The sequence below is a fragment of the Sciurus carolinensis genome, chromosome 1 (assembly GCF_902686445.1).
Source record: "Sciurus carolinensis chromosome 1, mSciCar1.2, whole genome shotgun sequence".
NCBI classification, from domain to species: domain Eukaryota; kingdom Metazoa; phylum Chordata; class Mammalia; order Rodentia; family Sciuridae; genus Sciurus; species Sciurus carolinensis.
Genome location: NC_062213.1, coordinates 177,289,882 through 177,311,277, shown reverse-complemented (window position 1 = coordinate 177,311,277; position 21,396 = coordinate 177,289,882). Strand labels below are relative to the sequence as shown.

The 21,396-nt window shown below is 39.7% G+C and overlaps 1 protein-coding gene across 2 annotated transcripts; it reads left to right on the top strand.

Annotated features, from left to right (window-relative positions):
* The first annotated feature begins 510 nt into the window (after positions 1-510).
* Positions 511-19,634, top strand: Ybx1 (Y-box binding protein 1). Of its 2 annotated transcripts, XM_047563827.1 has the most exons (8): positions 512-824; positions 1,524-1,587; positions 10,821-10,854; positions 13,486-13,575; positions 13,897-14,199; positions 14,525-14,607; positions 17,988-18,253; positions 19,259-19,634. In XM_047563827.1, exons 1-7 carry the CDS (start codon positions 659-661, stop codon positions 18,220-18,222), a joined length of 975 nt encoding a protein of 324 aa, XP_047419783.1. In that variant the 5' UTR covers positions 512-658; the 3' UTR covers positions 18,223-18,253; positions 19,259-19,634. The 2 variants fall into 2 exon arrangements, with proteins under 2 accessions (XP_047419792.1, XP_047419783.1); XM_047563836.1 differs by lacking the exon at positions 13,486-13,575 and having other exon boundaries at positions 511-824.
* The last annotated feature ends 1,762 nt before the right edge of the window (positions 19,635-21,396 follow it).

The window sequence follows — 21,396 nt, the reverse complement described above, 5'->3', positions numbered from 1 at the left end:
ACCCGGGGCTGTGTGGTGAGGACGCAGCTCTTAAAGACAAGAAGACGGTTCAATCCCGCGATAAAGGCCTCGGAGCAAGAAGGGAAGCCTTCTCTTCGTAAGGGTCTAAGACATTTGGCCCCTTTCCAAGCCTTAGGTCAGGCCAGGTGATATCGGTCCAGGTGTTTCATAATGCCATTTCTTCAAACTGGACAGAACCCTGAACACGCAGCGCACCTACCCGGTAGCAGCCTCGTGAAAGTCACGTTCTCTCTGCCCGTCCTCTCGGGTACTCTATGGTTCTCGTGGTGACTACTCTAATTCTAGTTCCGGTCTCTATGGCGGCGGAGGCTGGAACGGTTGTAGGTCGGCCGAATTAGCCGCCTAAAGGCCAATGAGAGTGAAGGAGTGATAAAGGTTTAGCCAATAGAAGTCAGGATTTCGGGTCAGGTGGCGAGATTGACAGGACCGATGGCCAATGAACAATGCTTAGGGCGGGTCGATCTCAGGGCTTATCCCGCCTGTCCCGCCATTCTCGCTAGTTCGATCGGTAGCGGGAGCGGAGAGCGGACCCCAGAGAGCCCTGAGCAGCCCCACCGCCGCCGCCGGCCTAGTTACCATCACACCCCGGGAGGAGCCGCAGCTGCCGCAGCCGGCCCCAGTCACCATCACCGCAACCATGAGCAGCGAGGCCGAGACCCAGCAGCCGCCCGCCGCCCCCCCCGCCGCCCCCGCCCTCAGCGCTGCCGACACCAAGCCCGGCACCACGGGCAGCGGCGCAGGGAGCGGCGGCCCGGGCGGCCTTACATCGGCGGCGCCTGCCGGCGGGGACAAGAAGGTCATCGGTGAGGGCTGGACGGGGACGGGGGTGGGGCCACGGGGAAGTCTGGCCGCGGAACCGTTAGCCGGCACGGGGCGAGACGGAGCGCGCGGCCGGCGAGACCGACTCCCGACTCCTGGCGCGCGGCCGCCCCTCCCCCCCGGCCCCACTCGCCCTCCCGGGCCGGGACTCGCCTGTACCGCGTGCCCGGTATGCGCGCGCACGCCGCCTCCGCGCCCCCTGCGGACCCCGCGGACCGCGCGCCCCTCCCCCTGCGCCCGCGCGCTACCGGCCGCGTGTGCGGCAGGTCCCTTCTCGCGCGCCCGCGGGCAGACCGGCCGCCCTCGTGCGCTCGGCCCGCACTCCGTTGTTCGGTTCCCCCCACCCAGCTCCCTTCCGCGTGTGCTCGGAGGGCGCGGCGCGCCGCCTACGCAGGCTGGAGTGGGCCGGGCGGCTTCCCCTTCCCTCACGTGCTCCCCGCCCGCGGCCTGCGTACACACCCATCTTGGGCCCGCGCCCCGGGCCTGCCCTGCGGCGCCCCACGGCTTCGAGCCCACCCACGTGTACGGCGAGGGAGGCTTTGGGGTCCCCGCGCGGGCCTGTTGTTGGGATGGGAAGAGAAAAGGCTGTCAGGTGCCCGAGAGCTGCAAGGGGCTAGATGCCGAAGCCCGGCCGAGTTACAAGGGTAGCTGGTAATCGAGGGTTGTTTTGCTTTGTTTTCCAGCAACGAAGGTTTTGGGAACAGTAAAATGGTTCAATGTAAGAAACGGATATGGTTTCATCAACAGGTGAGATGCGCGTCTGAAGCTCCATTCCGGTTGCTGTATGTTTGTCGCTCAGTCCTTAGGTTCTCCGGGGCTAGGGGCTCAGTTAAGCATGTTGCAGGTACCCGGCCGCGTTTTCAATGGCGGTTGCTTCTTCGGGTGTAGAGTAATATTTTGTTTTCCTTGATGAGTAAAAGGGATTTGTGTATATAGAGCTGATCTTTGTTTTGCAGCCAGATATCAATCTAAAACGAACCTCAAAGACTTCGTTATGGCACAAAGCAGTTTAAGGAAAGCGTAGTGAATGAGCCATATCTTAACAGTTTGGGGAAACTGCAGGCCAACATGTTTTCATACTTGTCTTTTTATACGTTACTGAAATTGAGATTTGAGGATGTGATCCTGTAATTAAAACAAAACAAAATGTTGTTAACCTTTTGGAGTAACGTGATTTGACAAGTCAAAGACGAAATTTTTGTCATTCTTACCATAAGGTTACATTGCCTTTGTTTACTGTTTCTAATCTCTTTTAATACCTCGAGTGAGTTTTCTGTTAGTACTACTTTGATCAGAGAAAACTGGTATTGTTTGCCTGTAGAGTAAATGGGGGGGGGGTCCTTTTCCTTCCTCAATTTTTATTTCTACTACTTCCTTGTGTCACAATCCTGCTGATTGAATAGAATTTTTTAAGCTCTGACTGTAGTTTTATTAAAGTGGTCCTAAGTCCCTGGTAACTTAATATCGTTCCTTTTTAAGGCAAAGCTGCTAGCTAAGTCTTTAGATTCACCCTTAGAATTATCTGTAGCGACCGCGGTGGTAACTGCAGTTCACTCACTGCACTCTGCGTCGGCTCCCTTGTGAGCCGGGCATCATTTCCAAGATGGCTGCCAAGGCTAGTAGTGCAGTTGCATGGGTGTAGAGCACCGCGAGTGCCAGTAGCAATCTTGGCCGTACAGCTGTGGTACTTGGCGCCATTTCAGCGTTTTCTTTTCTTACATCTTTACTTTAGAAGGTGTTAACCAACGAGATGTTTGAAAGAATGCTTACGGGTAACAGAATGTTTGTGAAATGGGCAACCAGGCTTTTAGAGACAGACATAATTGACTGATGTAAAAACGTGCATTAATCAACTATGCAGTATTGTGGAAACAGTCAAAGCAAGAGATTATAGGCATTTGATGATTTGTTCTGCCATATTTTTCAGTTATTGGGAAACGTTTTGGTTTTTCGAAATTTTTAGGATTTTCTGCCTTGAATTGTTTGCCTCCCTGACCAAAGCTGCATCTTTCATCAATTTTTGTATACTGGGTTACTAATGAGGAGTGAAAGGAATGCTTTTTGTATAATTGGTTTGCTGATTACTTTTTAACTGATCTTTGGGTTTATTCATTATTTTATTTGATATTCATGCCCTACTGATTCTCATTGCTTGTCTATCCTTAAACCTGTGGTTTTCCATTCAAGGGAGTTGAAAATGAAAATCCCTGAGATATCCTCTTGAGCTTTGGGTTCATTAGTTCTGATACAATTTTAACAAGAATACCAGGTGTTGGTGAGAATGGTCTGTTCACCATACCTTTAAAACTACTGCTTTAAGCTGTTGACCCAGTGCAGTCAGATCTCTTGTATGCATGTTAAAGGGGACTATAATTTGCAGTGAATAAATTGTAGTTTTTGTATTTTGTATTTAAGAAATTTCATTTTTGTGCGTTCTGTTAAATGTACATAGATTATCACCTAATTTTAGGTTATCAGTTTTTATCCATTTTTATACTATGGCTCTTTATATTATATTCTGTGAGATACTGTTCATTGAATATTCTGTTCTGACTTTGATCAACTCAATTGCTCATCCTTCAGGACCAGTTAAGTGTAAATTGGCTTTTGATGATCCTTTGTGTGAACTATCCTGACCTGAACTATTTTGTTAAATTCACTGATTAGAATGTGTATTGTTTCTAAATTAGTAGTGTTAATGATTGGAACTTTTTAAGATACTGTAAATGATTCCAATCAAACAGGGGAGGTTTGCCTTAATGAAATAGGGATCAGTTCTATATGTTGTAGTAGAACAGATCACAGACTGAGCTGGGGAAAACAGATCTGCCCTTTCTATGTAAAGGGAGAGGATGCAGTGTTTAGGGTGGTTAGACTTGGAATTCCCTGGGTATCCTATTCTAGATTCGCTAGATGTTTTATAATTAAAATATAGGGGTTTTGTGTAAATTTTTTTCCTTTACAATGCTTTTCATTGTAAATGTTTGTTCCAGCCTAAGTTGTCACCTATGAATTGTTATGGCCTTTTGGAATAATTCTTTTTTTCTCTCTCTCTCTTTCTGATGGTGTTTGTTTGGTTGTGGTATCTGGGATTAAACCCAGGGGCACTTAACCACTGAGCCACATCCCTAGCCCTTTTATTTTGAGGCAGGGTCATGCCAAGTTACTGAGGTTAGCCTCAAACTTAAAATCCTTGTAGCTTATAGAACTTTTAAAGTAGTAAAATTGTGCCAGGCATGGTGATACCAGAAAAATCCTACTTGAGGCTGAGCAGGAGGATCACAAGTTCAAAACAAACCTAGACAACTTAGACCTTATCTCAAATTAAGACTTTTAAAAAGGACTGGGGGTATATAGTCCAGACATAGCACTCCTAGGTTCAGACCACTGCCAAAGAAAAGCAGGAAAAAAATATATTTTTTTAATTATTTAGACATGTAATCTAGGAATTCTGAAGAATAAATTCATTGAATTTCTCTTGTGTGGTATGTTGGCAAAATACAAATTGAACCACCTGACTAGTTAATTAGTGCTCCTCCCCAAATTCCTATATATTTTTTTTACCTTATTTATTTATTTATTTATGTTGGTACTGGGGATTGAACTCAGGGCCGGTCAACCACTGAGCCATATCCCAAGCCCTAGTTTGTATTTTATTTCAACAGGTTCTCACTGAGTTGTTTGGAGCCTTGCTTTTTGTTGTGGCTGGCATTGAATTTGTGATCCTCCTGCCTTAGCCTCCCTTGCTGTTGGGATTACAAGTGTGCACCACTGTGCCCAGCCTTTTTTTTTTTTTTTTTTTTTTTTTAGCTTTTTAAGATTGATCTGTATTCACCAAATTCATGATTACCATGAATCAGTAACACCCTATTTAATGGGACATGCATTTTAGTAACCAGAATGAGGATTTTTTTTTTTTTTTTTTTTCCCTCCAGTGCACTTTAAATACCTATATTTGTCATTATTAAGTTTTGAGATAGGGAGAAATTTGGAGCAGAGGAAATCAAGTAGAGCAGAGATCACGAGCTGTTAACCTGCTGGTTAATGTTTGAGGACCGCAGTATTTTTTTAATCAGAATTGCTAGCATTTAAAAATTCACGAGATAATACCAATACAATCCAGGTTGTCATATTTTTAAGATGTGAACTTCATTTAGCCTTAGGGCCCTGTATTTCCACATAGATAAACCCACCTAACTATTACTACCACCTTTAGGGGGGATCTGTGTTTGTTCTTTTTTTTTTTTACCAGTGTGTCACACTTGGTTGTGTCTTGTAGCTGACTGCCTTCATTCAATGACCTCTAGGTGTGTACTTATTTTCCATGGTTTAGGGAGTCTTAGCTTTTCTCTACAATAAAACTTAGGGTGGTCAGTTTTAGTCTGAGTTGGGGGTTCCACGTGTATCTAATGACTTCCTTCACACTTTGACGTTGGTAATAATAGATGTGGCTGACAGTTGACACCAGGGTCAGTATAAGTGCTTAAAATTAACTAATTCATTTAATCCCCAAATCTTTTGACGGTTAGGTAGTCGGCTTGAGGTACAAAGAGGTTTTTTTAACTTTCCCCATAAACATAGCTAGTGAGACAGGATTTGAACTCAGTTTTTCTCTGGAGTTTGTGTACACCAACTGCTATTATAGTGTGTCTGAAAATAGACTCTGGTCAACTTCAATTTGATGGTTATCCACATAGTTACAGGTAATTTCTTAGAAGGGTTAGCTATTCTTAGCTATTGAAAGACCTCTTGCATGATCTCTAACTTGTCACTGGAACTCCTTTGTGCTGACTGCTTGTTCCTCAGATGTTGGAAAACTTTCTGCATTTTACTAGATTTCATGAAGTTTGGGATTGTTAAAAGTTCTAGTTTAGCATGTAGGTTAGCATTACAAATTAAAGGAATTTCTTACTAGTAAGTTAAGGAATTACAGGAAAGAATATTGAACTTATTTCACTTCTGGATCTTTTGTTTTTATATGATCTGTGAGGTGAGAATCAGTATTACCTGGCTGGGCATGTTCACTCATACCTATATATAATCCTAGTGACTTGGGAGGCTGAGGCAGGAGGATTGCAGATCAGCCTGGGCAACTTAGACCCTAAGATTAAACTTCAGTGAGCACCTGAGGTTGAGGATAGAGGTCAGAGGTAGAGCACACCTGGGTTCACCTAGTTACCCCACCCCCACCCCCGAAAAAAAAGGAAAAAACAGATGGGTATTATGAGGTTGCCTAAAGAAATTAGGAAGTAGGGCCTGGAGTTTTCTTTCTGGTACCAGCTGTTGAACCCAGAGGTGTTTAACCACTAAGTTGCTTAGGGCCTCACTAAATTTGCTGAGTCTGGCCCTGAACTTGTGGCCCTTCTGTCTCAGCCTCCAAGTAGCTGAAATTACAGGTGTACAGCACCATGCCTGGTGACTAAAATTCTTGATTCATAGTTCATAGTAAAAGTTTGTAGACCTTCAGAGAGATGGCACCAACAAAACTCCATCCTAGTAGGTCTGTTTCTGAGCCCTGTAAATTGTTTATAGTCCATAATATAACTAAAAACTGTTAAGACACCAGGGAAGGCAGAAAAACATTATTAGTGTGCTACTAAGGAAGGGCTATGTAGGGGATTGGTTCCCCCCCCCCATCTGGGACTTTAGTACAAACAACATTGATATGTATGTTGGGGACTTCAGGACTGATTTGTGTTGGTTATATCAGTGATCTTGAGCTGGGCAGAAGTTGTCCATGTTTACCAGGTCACTGATTTGTGACTTGGAACAGGATATGCTGTCATCTTGTAATGGTTCCTTCTGTCTCCCCTCAAAGTAAAATCATTTGATTTAAAAATCTAGAAGCGGCAACAAGTATATTAACTTCTTTTTCCTAGTACTGAGGCAATAGTTAGCTGCCTACCTCCAGTTCTTCCCTTGGAAGCATTTGTAGTCTAGCCTAAGAGGTAATGGTGGTGGATTGTGCCTGGAAACGTGTGTCTGCTAGATGTGAGAATGTTTCTTTCATAGGGAACAAATGAAGACCTAAATAGTGACTGTGATCTTAAGGCGATCTGCAGTACTTGGAAATTGGTGTCTGAATGCTTTAGTTTGTGAACATGTAGATGTTAAAATCTGGAATTTGTTTTTATTACCATGGGATTATAAATTAATTTGCACAGGGGAATTAAGGTATTTTAATAGCTTGGTATGGAAGTGTGCAACAAGGTAACAGCATTGTTATGAATCAACCCATACAGTGGGTCTCATTTAAGGCAATAGTGTAGTTTTAATTTGAGTTGTGTTTGCGTTTAAGAACCCTTATCAATCTGGGTAAATTGGGTAGTATAGGAGTAGCGGAGCTTGCTAGGATACAACAAATAATAGGTGGGCCCAAGGGCGGGGAGTGTAATTCATTGGTAAAGTATATCTGGGTACATTCCAATAAACACCCCCCCTCCCAAAAAAAAAAAAAGGTGGGAGATGTAATTGAGTATCATGCTCCTACAGTCCTGGTTTTCAGTGACTTACTGGCAGTCCACTGAAGAGAAAGGAGCTCATAAACTAGTCTTCCTTGTCTGTATATACCTCCACTCAGTAAAGTATGATAAAGATAGAACTATATTCTTGAGTTTTCAGGATGTACCACCAAAGGTAAGAGAGCACTAGGAATGTCTCCATCTCTTCCCCCATTACATCAGTAACAAGGATACTTATTAAATCAGCCATTTTGGTTTGTGTGTTTCCTTGGGGATTTAGAATTTTGAGGCAGGGTCTCCCTGTGTTTTTGCTCAGGCTGGCCTCACATGTGATTCTTCTGCTTTGGCCTCAAACATCTCTGGCCGCCCCCGTCCCCACCTTTTAGGATCGGACCCAGGGGCACTTAAGACTGGGACAGTCTTAAGTTGTAACTATATCAGTTTAGTATGTCCAAGCCATAGTTTTGTTTTGACTCGTAGATAAACAAGTTTATTTGTAAATTTAGTCAACATACATCATTAACCTAAAAACAGCAATAAAGGAGACATTTAAAACTCACTTGGAAGGCCATGTCTATAAAAGGGATTTTTCCCAGGACAGTAAGTAACCAGATGTAACTTATCTCAGCACCATCTTATTTTGCAGAGGTTTGATAACCTGGAGCTGTGTCAAACTATGGTATTTTATCTTGGCTGAAACTGTTTTCTGAACTGTCAGGTTTTTCCCTAAAATTCAGATAAACCTTGGTCATGGTGTTCTGTCATTATCAGTAACAAAAAGTTCTCCATGGAAATTGCTTTTTTTTTTTTTTTTTAACTGAATTTCAAACACTTAAGAAAGTATAAAAGGGCTACCTTTGAGGCTGAGATAATTTTCTTAAACGAAAGTCCAGTAGAATACTATTTTTATGTAACATTCGTAGACCCCATTAATGCCCTAATTTGTGCCAACTTTAAATGTCCTTTAGGGCCAGTGTTACATCCCTTTTGAATCACTGTTTTAGACCTTGCCAACCTTTCTATCTCTACCACTTCTTTTCCCTTGAGGTCTAGAATTTGAAATAGTCATGTTGTGATTAAGATAGTTCTAATCTGTTTCTGTGGTGCTTGTGGAACTATGGACAGATTTACATTATGACCAGCTACCAATTCCCTAGGTATTCTCTCTTTTTTGGGGCAGGGGGTACTGGGAGAATGAACCCAAGGATGCTTAACACTGAGCCACATACCAAATCCTTTTTTAAAATATTTTATTTAGAAACAGGGTCTTACTGAGTTGCTTAGGGCCTTGCAAAATTGCTGAGGCTAGCTTCGAACTTGAGATCCTTCTGCTTTAGCCTCCCAAGACATGTGCTGCTGCCTCCAGCCTTACCTGGGTATTCCTAATATGCATTTTCAGTCACTTGTCTTGAATAGTTTGGGCAGCATACCTGGTTTGGTTTTAAACGTTTTAAGATTATTCTGATCCCATGAATAAACATTTTCTTAACGTTGTGATAATCCAAGCTAAAACTTTTAAGGTCCAAATTAAATTTTGACTGTGTTGGTCCATAGATCACCAGGAAGCCAGCAGTCTAGTTCTGATAGTAAGCCTTTATTCTGTGGTCATTAAATACTAGAGCTTCTATAAGCCTTTTCTCTTTCTGACCTACTGACAGTGAGGAGGATGGGGTAGGTTAGTAAAGGTCGGAAATGTTTCACTTCCACCTTTTCTCATTTCTTTTTTTGTACCTGGGATAGAACCCAGGGTTGCTTAACCATTGGGCCACTTCCCCAGCCCTTTCTATTTTTATTTTGAGACAGGGTCTTACTAAGTGTCTGAGGCTGGCCTGCAACTTGGGATTCTCCTGCCTCATCCTGTTTTATGATCCTCCCAAGTTACTGGAATTATAGATGTGCACCACCATACCTGGCAGCAGTTCTCATTTCTGATGTCATCTTGATAACCAATCTCAAAACTAAAGAGAACATCATTTTCTCATGTGGCATCCAGTTATATACAAAGTTTGCCAACTTATAAATTTTTATTGGTGCATTATAGTTACACATAATGTTGGGGTTTGTTTTGACATGGAATATAATTTATCCAGTTTAGTACCTAATAGTATTTTCTCCAGTTCTTGCTTAAAGAAGGATATCCAAAACACCTTCCTCGTACATGAACCCTTAGTCCAGGACTTATGTGACTAATTGCTCATATTCACATTTTATCCAGTAAATTGTTTTTAATTTTTAGTTGTAGATGGAGATGATGCCCTTATTTTGCATGGTTTTTTATGTGATGCTAAAGATTATTGAACCCAGTGCCTCACGCATGCTAGGCAAGCGCTATACCACTGAGCCACAACCCCAGCCCTCCAATAATTTTTAATCATGTCACATTCTTCTAACTAAAAGACTTTGGCTCCTATCTGTAGGTTGATTTGGCTTCTATTTTTCCTCCCATGTAGCCAATCTGAATTTGGCCTCCATTGAATTTGTTGCATTTACCCATACCTATGACTTTAATTTTACATGTGGCATCTTTCTTACAATTTAGTTCTAAAACAAATATTTCAACCATATATTTGTTTGGCAGATTTTACTAGACCAGTGATAGCTATAAAATGGTATCCATTTAGCCAGGCATATGACACATGCCAGAAATCACAGTTACTTTAAAAGGCAGGAGGGATGAGGATATAACTCAGTAGAGCACTCATAGATTTGAGTCCCTAGTCACTTCCCGAAAGTGGGGGTTGGTGTGTGATATTGAACAATATAGTCTCATTCATCTGTCTTTTATATAGTTCAGTGTTGGGCATTGAGTGGTGGTGTGGATATCAGTTGTACTTTTTTTAGCTTTTTTTTTTTTTTTTTTTTAAGTTTTAGATTCACAGCAAAAATAAACCGAAAGTATACAGAGAGATCGCGTATACTCCTTTATCCTTTCCCCCACCAACAACATCCCAAGCCAGAGTGGTAAATTTATTACATTTGATAAACCAGCATTGACCTTTCACTGTCACCTAAAGGGATCACTCCTTATGTTATATGTTTTAGGGAAGTTTGTTGCGGTCATTTTTATGACCTCAAGGAAATTTGGGGCTTGAAAATGGTTAATAGGAAATGATTGAGGATTGAGTGAAAAAATCAAAAGCACTCCTGTTGTTAGTAAATATATTCTAGAGGTGAGGGTGGGGTATGCTGCAACACTGTTAAAGTCGAGTAGGGTAAGGAGTAACAATATGTTTGTCACTTCTACCTTGATTATGATTCCCTTGGTCACACTTTGAAATCTTAGACTAGTTTTGCTTATGCTCCTAAAGGTGGTGAGGTTACAGTTGTTTTCAACTGCTTAGTCTTTAAAGCGAACTTAGGTGTCTGCTTTTTTCAAATTTCTGGTAACTCATTGGCAGTCAGTCAGAAAGTGTTTGTGGGGCAGGGGAAAGTATATCAATGACCAGGAATATTCTTAACCTCTGGCAGTTCAAAATATATTTTATTTTTTAACTTGTTCAACTTGGTTTTGTCTTACAGGAATGACACCAAGGAAGATGTATTTGTACACCAGGTGAGTGCTTGTGTATATAGATATTGCACTTCTGACTCAAGGCTTAGGAGAAGAAAAGGGTGGATGTCTTCTCAACTCTTGTTCCTTGCACAAGGTTAAGTCCAACCACCAGTTTGTTTAGTTCCTTCCTACCTGAAGAGTAATAGCATGCTTAAATGTGTACATCAAAACATATTGAAGTCCACTTAATTAAAATAGGTATTTCCAATTGGAATTTTGTTAATAGCTGTAGCTTTTTAAAATGTTGAATCTGCTCAACTTAATTGCACTAAATTTTCATTCCTAATTCTGCATGAGCAAACAGCCTCCATGAATCTAAACTTAAATTAATAGTGTTACTATAAATACACAGAAACGTTGGCAACACATTTTGAAATGCTGTTAGGCCTGCCTCTGTTATAGGACAAATCATAACAGGGCAGAACTGCACAATACGGTTATCTGAAGAGGATGGTAGAAAACGAGCAAACTAGCATAGCTCCATATATTCTGAAGCATTTTTAATGAAATAGGGTTTTTTAATTTGCTTTTAATCTTGGAGAGCTGGCTAGCTTTGGAAAAAAATTTAAATTCTCACTAATAGCTTAAGGTTAAATGAAAGGCAGTGTAGCAAAGATGGTAATTAAGTAATTGTGTGTTGGCTACTGGTGTTTTGGGAGGAGAAAATTAGTAAAGGAAAGGGGCTACATGCTGAATTTTCTCCTTGAGTATTATATAAGGAAAATGTTGGAAAATGTTCAAACATTGAGGAATTGAGATTATTGCTAAAGTAAGCCACTGCCAAGTGAATGCTAATATCTCAAACTTAAGTATGTTATAGGCTCCATTGGACTTACTCATCCTCACAGGTATGAAATGGGTAGGAACAGCACGTTTGTGTATGTGTACTTCTGTGCTATGCAGTTTTTTCACTAAGACTGTTGGAATATCAGATTGTATTAAATTATTTTAAGAAATTTTAACTACTTTTTTTATACTAATCCAGAAATTGAAAGATCTAAAATCATTTCCATACCCATACCTTTATTCAGGCAGATATGAGCTTGGATGGCAGCATGCTTCTTAGGAAGAGCTGTCATAGGTTGGTGATTTATAGCTCTGAAGTGTCTTATACAGCATTCATTTGACAGTCAAGGGGGAAACCAGATCAATTTCTAGTACATCCAAAACCCTATCAGATAATCCAAGGGTCAAATGTAAGTATGGAAACATTTAAATTCTAAATGTAAATTCAGGACTGCTCACAAAATGTTTTAAAGCAGATGTTTGTTTTTAAAAATGGTGTTCTTGTTTGTGAAGACAACTCTTGACCTGTTCCTTCTGCATTTTCAAAAGAATGTGCAGATTTAGGAACAGTGGTAACAAGGCTTTTCAGTCTTGGTGTGAAGGGGATAAAGATGTTTATTAAAGGGTTGGGATGTAGCTCAGTGGCAAAGCGTCTGCCATGCATTCGCAAAGCCCTGGGTTTGACCCCCAGTTGGGAAAAAAAAAAAAAAAGACACCCCCCACCCCCCCAAAAAAAGATGTTCATTAAAGAGTTTGGGGATTTTTAATTATCCGTACTTCTACTATCCCCTATGACTGCAGGTAATTGAGAGTTGGCTATATATGAAAGGTATGAAAACTATGTGACAGTTTAGATGACAGATGAGATCAATTATTTTGACTTTAATTTACCCAGTTGTGTTGACCCACAATGTGTCACCAATATGCTTTCCTCTTTATTTTGGAAGTGGTTTCAACATGTAGTTGTTTCTTGGGACTTTGGCTGCTCAGGTCTTAGTGGTGTATCAAGGAGATGCAGTTCTGGGCAACGGAGCTTAACTGGCCTCAGATTTGTTGGTTGTCCTGCCTCCTCTGGAATGGAAATGCATGAGTGATCCTGTAATGGATACTGCTGTGATGTGGAATGAACATGGGATTTGGAGTCCCAAGACCTGGATTTAGAAAAGTCCCCACTCTGCCACTTACTAGCTGTGTGACCTTGGGCAAATCAACTAATTTTTAAAGCTATAATGTAAGATTTATTGAATTCTGGGGAAGTAATAACCAACATTCCCATGCAGTCAGAAAATATAAAGAGTGGCATAGTTAATACATGTGAAATGCATTTCCATGGTAGTAGATAGGTTGGAAGGGATTTTGGTTGACATCTGTAATTGAGTTTGATATGGTAACACAGGGACAAAGTTGGTTTGGTCAACTTTGAAGCATGTAAAACTAAACTCGCCTGTCATCTAAACTGGCCATGTGTGGGGCTAGCTTCTACTATTAAGTGCAGTCTTTGGGGGATAGATGGATAGCCGTTCCAAGATATATAATGCTTTTTTTTTGTAAAAAGCATTTAAAAATATACATAATATTGTTGTGTCTGTCTTGAGTGTTAAATTACTTTAGTTTTGTAAATAGTGGTTAAAATGCTGGGGCTTTGGATGATTGGAGTATTTTGGTTGAGGTGGGGGTAGCATTAGTCCCTGCTTTCCTGCATTTATTGACAGTTTGGTCTTATGTAAAGCAAATTATAAGTTAAGTGTATATCCAAGCTAAAATAATATTGACTCTGGTACATTTTAAATGAAAAAGCACGTTATTCTCCCCTGTTAATCTATTTTTGGAATGTGATATTACTAGACTGCCATAAAGAAGAATAACCCCAGGAAGTACCTTCGCAGTGTAGGAGATGGAGAGACTGTGGAGTTTGATGTTGTTGAAGGAGAAAAGGTGAGGATGCTTTTTGTGTAAAGGTTTGACTTCAGTATGGAAATATTTTGGAGATCTCATCCATTAGGATGGTGGCTCTAATGTGGATGGATGTGTTCAGGTGACCACATGAACACAGGTGCATCAAGCCTAATGTGTTGGCTGCAGTTAGAGGGCAGTCTCTTCGAAGAGTGAGGAGCTGATATTTAGTCATTTCTATGCACCCCTGCCCACACAGACAACACCCCCTGCCCTTGTTTTCTTGTTTTCCTGGGTTTGTGTGAAGTTTGTTAAAATATTCTGATTTCCTCTGTCACTATCAATATATAATGGCTTTTGTAGGGTGCGGAGGCAGCAAATGTTACAGGCCCTGGTGGAGTTCCAGTTCAAGGCAGTAAATACGCAGCAGACCGTAACCATTATAGACGCTACCCACGTCGTAGGGGTCCTCCACGCAATTACCAGCAGAATTATCAGAACAGTGAGAGTGGGGAAAAGAATGAGGGATCGGAGAGTGCTCCCGAAGGCCAGGCCCAACAACGCCGGCCCTACCGCAGGCGAAGGTTCCCACCTTACTACATGCGGAGACCCTATGGGCGTCGACCACAGTATTCCAACCCTCCTGTGCAGGGAGAAGTGATGGAGGTAAGTTTCACCAAAAAGAAAAAGGATCAACAGGACATAATACTTTTTGACATGATCATGTTAACCATTTTCTGGTTAACCTATATTGCTTACTATTCATATGAAAAGCCCTTTCCATCCTGAGTAACCAAAAGAATTAACAATGTGTTTATACTTAACTAGATGATTTTTTTTTTTTTTTTTTTTTTTTTTTTTTTTTTTTTTAATTAACTCTTACTATCAGAGATTGGATTTGTCTGATATAGTTTTTATTCTTAATGTTACTGATCCGGAAAAAAAAAAGTTACTGATCCCGGGAGGTTTGATTGCTGTTGTCTTTTTTCAGGGTGCTGACAACCAGGGTGCAGGAGAACAAGGTAGACCAGTGAGACAGAATATGTATCGGGGTTATAGACCACGATTCCGCAGGTACAGCCCATATTAACCTGTTTCTCTTAAATTTTTTAACTGTATGTTACAACTCAGCAGTGGCATCATGCTTCTCCTGCAGTCTGTTTGAGTCATTTACCTGTTAACACTTACATTTTCTTTCATCAGATGCCTTAAGAGGGGAACCTGAAGTCAATTATCTTTGAGAATGTGTTCTTTGCATCTTCTTTGCTGGCACTGGTTAAAAACAGCTTGTGTAGATGAGGTCTACTTTATACATATTTTTTTAAATGAGGGTGTGGAATTTCAAATTTTCTGTTCTTAAACAGGTAAGACAGTAGTTTTAAACCACATATCTTTTAAACCTCCCTACTAGGGAGGGAGGAAAGGTAAGCATTAGGATTATCTGACCTTGAACCATGGCATACTTGAAAAATGAACAGTAAGAGAAATTGGAAAAGCTCCATGAGCTGAACGTATTTTCAAACTGGCTTTCATACACTTTGAGGCTATGTTCCCAATATCAACAGGGATAGTAGGATGGAACAGTGTGGCATTGCTGTAAGGGTTAAAGCTTTGGAACCCAGGGAACCTAGTTGAGGTTACACAATATATACATCAAATATGAATTTGGAGCATATTCAATTTTGCATTAACAGCCATTATTTACATTGATGTATGTTCTTTCCTGAGTTTCTAATTTAAGTGAACTGGGATGCTGGCTGGTTTACAAAGATTTCTAATTCACTGCTTTGCCAGGTAATTGTGTTAGCAACCTGGTGAATTTTTAAGATAGATGAGTTCTTTCTGTCAAGTGGTTTAAGTCTATACATTATTAGTTCATGTGTTCTAACTGCAGAGTCTTTGGTTTGCTTGTTAGTTACACTGTAAAACTACTTAAAGTTTGTCTTCTTTCATTGTTATCCTTAAAAAAATTGTGCAGATATTTTCAGTGTAGAATACTTCAGGTTTATTGTATTTGGTTGAATTCTGGAAACATTCAAAAAAAATCTTCAGTACAAAGGTCTTTACTTTTGGTTTAGTTCAGATTAATAGTCTCATTTTCAAGGTATAAAATAAAATATTTGATAGTGACAGATAATTTACTCCATAACACATTTTGCTTTAAAGTGTGCAATGAAGTTATCGAATGAATATGGGTAGGGCTTTCCAACCTAGCAGGAAGTGATTTGTGGGGTTTTTTTGTTTTTCCCAAATGTACCATGCCTGAATGGAATGCATGAAGCTGTGGCATGAAGTACTGGTTGGTGTGGGTTTGAGAGCAAATTGAATAAGACAGGGACCCTAGCAAGAGTTTTGTTGGAAAGGAGACAAATAGGATTGGAAGGAAACCATATGAGATGAAAAGGGCTTGTTAAGAGAAATAAGAGCATTAATAGGCTGGAAGGTGCAATAGACAAAGAAAATTTTAAAAGTTGAATGTAAAGGAAGAAAGAAAGGTTGTGAGGGACAATATTGTGAAAATATCTCTAGAAGGAGAACAGATAGGAAATTCTTAAGAGTAGCAATTACAGATTTGAAGTGAGTCCATCTAGTTTGGTCATACTTGTCCAGACATTTAAGCAACAGGCTGGGATGGGGAAGAGTGGATATCTGGCATTGATTTATTCACATGAAGACATTGATAGGGACTGGTCATGTGATTAATGACGGATTTTGTATTTGGATAAAGAAGAAATGGAAAATATTAAAGGGGGATGACTTAACAGGGTCCCTGAATTATAGGTTCTAATGAAAATTAAGAATGGGAAAATGGGAATGAACTAGAAAAAGTAGGAAAGGGAAGTCATGTTTGAAATTGAGAAAACTCGGGTAGAAAGCAGCATGTCAGCAATATAAAAACAGATTATTGGCAACTGTCACTCGGGACTATAGTGGGCAGAGGAGGTAGAAAAGAGACTAAGGTTAAAAGCATGCAATTTTCAGAAAGAAACTGGAAGTTACATAAAAACCATCATGATGCCTCAGTGACTTGGGGGGGATATATAGCACAGTGGTGAAACATCCCTGGGTTCAATTTCCTTTCAAAACAAAAAGAAGAAACCCGCATTAGTAAGATTAGGACAGTTACCACTTGGTCAGCAGAGGACAACAGAGAAATTTTTACTGAAGTTTGATTGACCTAATAGTAGTTAGAAAAGGCTTTTATGAGATGGAAAGGGTTGAGATGAGTAGGTGAAAACTTTGGAGAATGTGGAGGTTAAAAATATTGTCTGCAATGATAAATTAATTAAAGCCATTATCTTGATGGTCCTGGGGCTTTTTGGAGTGCTGTGAGTGTAGGTAGGAAAATTCAAGAATACATCATTATTTTTCTGTCATTTCTAATCACCAGCAAAAAAGAAAGAAAAAGATATCTTTTTCTTTGATAGAAAAGTCATTCTTCCATTTTAAGGTATTGAGGATAATGTATTGCTGGAGTGTATCATTTGAACTACATTTCTTAAAAAGCATGCAACTCTGACTTTTTAAATCCACTTTCAATCAGTAGATTTACTCATTCTGCTCATTCCATGTATGTGTGGCTTTTTGTTTCTGGCTGCTTTCACTAAGCACATGTTCTTATGGTTTTTAATGTTACAGCAAATGTTAGTACCTGATTCCTTTTATGTCCCATCACATTGCAGTGTATGGGTGTTCCATAGTTTTAGTGCCTCAGTTGATAGACATTTTAATTGTTTCCACATTTTTTGTGGATATTAAAATAAGTCACATAATCACAAGTTTTTGTGGATAGTCTCTAAGATACAGACCTTGGTAATTTAGAAGAACTTCCAAATTGACTAATCATTGCTGTGAACTCATTTGTATGAAGGGGCGTGTCTTTTCTTCGGTCTTATTTTCTACCCTTTTGGCAAGTGTTTATTTGTAATGGGTTATAGTAACCTGCTTTCAAAGTTTACCATAAAGTTCATTTTTAAATCTGTTAAAACGGTGATGGTGCTGTGCCACTATTAGCTAGTTCATGCTTAATTTTGTGATAGATGAGACTGGTCAAAAGTTTGCTAGTCTATCAAATTATATTTTAATCAACATTTATACAAATTAGCAGTACAAGGCAATGTTTTAATGTATATATAGTGCATAATGATAAAACACTCATCACTTCTATGTGTTGGGATCCTTTGGATTTCTGGTTATTTTGAAATGGATCATAATGTTGTAAAGCCTGTTTTAAATACTTATCTTTGTTGTTTTTAACACCATCATCCCTTTGTACTAAATCATACTCAGTTTGTGAAATACGAACCAAGTTTGTATTTTTTGCAAAACTACCTGCAGACCACTTTGATCAAGAGAATGTCCAGATCATTATAATTGAACAAAGTATTAATCACTGGATGGGTTGTTAAAAAGAGGTTTTTGTCCTTTCAAAATTTTCAAAATGTTCATTACAGGGGCCCTCCTCGCCAAAGACAGCCTAGAGAGGATGGCAATGAAGAGGATAAAGAAAATCAAGGAGATGAGACCCAAGGTCAGCAGCCACCTCAACGTCGGTACCGCCGCAACTTCAATTACCGACGCAGACGCCCAGAAAACCCTAAACCACAAGATGGCAAAGAGACAAAAGCAGCCGATCCACCAGCTGAGAATTCGTCCGCTCCCGAGGCTGAGCAGGGCGGGGCTGAGTAAATGCCGGCTTACCATCTCTACCATCGTCCGGGTAAGTAAGCCCACAGGGCCCTCTGGCCTGAGTGTGGCAGTCATGAGTAGTATCTATGCTGTCTTTATGAATTCAAGGGGAAAAAAAAGAAGTTTATCGGGTAAGATAAACCATTTTATGCAGTATCATCACTCTAATCTTAAAATTACTTAAATATTCCATTTTAGAGTGTTGTGAATCAGCCCTATTTGGTCTCTCATCCAATTCTCAAATTCTCAATTCAGACACCGGGAGACCTGTCTTTGCATTGTGTGTTTTGAATATTAGAGCCTTTTGTCAACTTTACAGAATGCTGTGATTTCACCAGTAAACTGAGGAAAGTCTTGCTAACCTTACTCTGAGAAGTAGGTTAATTATATTGTGTTATTTATGCTTCCTTTTTTAAAAAGTGGTATAGCTACTAGAAATAACCTTAGATGATAATGGGAAATAACGGTATTTGTAGAAAGTTGGCAACATTGGCATCATTTTTAATCATTTATAATTGTTAATTGGTTTCTTTTTGTTACGAAGGATGGGAGGTCTTTCTAAAAGCAGGAATTGACTCCTTGAGTGACTTGTCCTTTATTTAAAATGCTCATGAGGTTAATAATTCTCTGCCAGATTTTTAAAAAGGATACATTTATGTTTTTGTTACTGTAAATTAATGTCTCACTTTTTTCTTACTCTTAAATTCCAAAATTAAGGGATTCTTTTGTATTTAGTTTTTTATTTTTATATCTAGAGACATGTAATTGTCTCTTTGGCTCTGGAATTCCCATTTTTCAGCCCATGGTACTTTACAGTTTTTCCTTTGTTTCCGGATGGCCAAAAGTCATCCAGAACCCACAAGTAACTTCCATTCTTAATCACATGGCTACATCTACTCTGATTGTAAGTCACTATCTTAGGTAAACCCAATGAAATTTATTTCTATTTCCCTTACATTGTCCTTCTTTGATCTAGGAAATTTGATGCATTTAATGTTGCAGTGAATTGTACATGGTAATCTTTTTTTCTTTGCAGTTTAGACATCCAACAAGAAGAAGTGAATATGAAATTCCAGCAATAAGAAATGAACAAAAGATTGGAGCTGAAGACCTTAAGTGCTTGCTTTTTGCCCGTTGACCAGATAACTAGAACTATCTGCATTATCTATGCAGCATGGGGTTTTATTATTTTTACCTAAAGATGTCTCTTTTTGGTAATGGCAAACGTGTTTTTTAAAAAAGCCTGGTTTTTCTCAATACACCTTTAAAGGTTTTTAAATTGTTTCATATCTGGTCAAGTTGAGATTTTTAAGAACTTCATTTTTAATTTGTAATAAAAGTTTACAACTTGATTTTTTCAAAAAAGTCAACAAACTGCAAGCACCTGTTAATAAAGGTCTTAAATAATTGTCTTTGTGTATACCTCTGTCTAGTTTCAGTTAAGTCTTTTACTGTTAATTCCCTTAGAGAAAATTGTCTTAAATCCTGCCTGGCATGGTGGCTCAAGCCTGTAATCCCAGCAGCTCACCCAAGACTACAGGAAGGTGGCAAGTTGAAAGTCTGCCTCAGCAAATTAGCAAAACCCTGTCTCAAAAAAAAGGTGGAGGTGTGGTGTAATGGTTAAGCACCTTTCTTCAAAGGATTTAAAGATCTGTAACCCTTTTGTGGGTTCACAGTAAAAATTAAAAAGTAGGTCCTCTGAGTAAGGATTAGCTCATCTGTTAGGAGTGCTTTATAACAATGGAAGAACTGTAGTTTGTTTCATGTGTGTTCCTCTGGTGTAGTGGTAATCTTAGGGAAAGGACATGCTCTAGCACAGATTGGTTTCAAGTCTTGCTCCACTTAGTTCTCTCACTGTGGTAGAATGATTTCAGCCTGTCATTCAAAAGTGTCTTGTCTGCCTTGGAGTCTAGTATGCTAATTATCATCTTGGCTTCTGATTTGGTAGCAATGACAACAGTGTAATACATTTGGTAAAGCTGCTCAAGAACATGGAAATGGTAAAAAATGTCATTTTGTTATCTTGACACTTTTTCGCTATTCCTTACTGATCTTCAGTTAGGTGTTCTTTGACCTATTTGGTGGAATAATTAGACACTTAGCTGAAAATGACTGCTGTTCAGAAGACTATTCCAGATCAGTTCAGTCAGCTTTAAGAGTCCTCCCAGGGAAACTGCAGTTGTGGAGGTGAGCTGGCATGGCACATTTCAGGGGTCCTGCTGTGTGGTAAGTGTAAGTGGCGGTGCCCTTCACCAGAATGTACTCGCCCTTCACCAGAATGTACTCATAGAAGGAATTGAATTGCGTTTAGTAGACTGGGTAAAGTGAGAAAATAAGAGGTTGAGCAACTCTTGGAAAGTCATCTAAATTGGTTCTGTCACCCAAGAAAGAGCTGGAAGAAAGAGTTCACTACACTTTGATTATAAGTATTCATATTCAAATTTGTTAGCATTAGCCCAAACAATGCTGAAGGTTTATGAAAATAACTTGTTGTTAGAGAGTGCAATGGAAAACTACTGGTGGTATGTAAAATATTTATGCATATTATGTAAGTTAAAAGGTCAGTATTGGTTAAATAACTACTAATGTGATTTTGATAATGACCAGGAGGAGTTTGGGGAAGGTAAGTGTCTTCTGTTAGTGTAAAAAAAAGAGAGACCATATAAATGTTTTCATGTGTTTTGTGTTCTTTGGGTACTTAGGGTTTTTGTAAGGATTTCAGAGCCTGTTCACCTAAGAAAAAACAGCCCAGTAGAGTTAGAGATAGGGTGTAGGTTTAGAATCTAGCCTGCCAAACAGCAGGTGATGGTTGAGATATCAACATTGTTGAGAGGCTGCCCAGCCCAGCATAGTTCACTTGGGAGGGTATAAACTGTTCTCTGACAACACCCCACCTGATTTCCTTGAGCTCAGCTTCCCAGCTTTAACAAATGAAACTAGCCATTCCATTATAGAAAGTGACTGAAGTAGAGTATGCAAGGGAGATTGGTAAGGAATTGTTATATACCATGTTGGGATATTTTGTGAACAGACAATGGTTGCTACTCTTAATTTCTATTGAGCGTTGCTCTGGAGGGCTTTGGCAGAACAGTAAAGAAATGTATAAGGATTAAAAAGAAAATATTGTCATAGTGTATAGATGGTGCTAGTCACAGAACACCCTGAGGAAATTTG

Excerpts from the sequence above, each read along its gene's own strand:
- Ybx1 (XM_047563827.1), top strand. The coding sequence starts at position 659 with ATGAGCAGCGAGGCCGAGACCCAGCAGCCGCCCGCCGCCCCCCCCGCC. Across the intron at positions 10,855-13,485 it reads AAGATGTATTTGTACACCAG|ACTGCCATAAAGAAGAATAA; the intron begins GTGAGTGCTTGT and ends TGATATTACTAG. Across the intron at positions 14,608-17,987 it reads TATAGACCACGATTCCGCAG|GGGCCCTCCTCGCCAAAGAC; the intron begins GTACAGCCCATA and ends TGTTCATTACAG.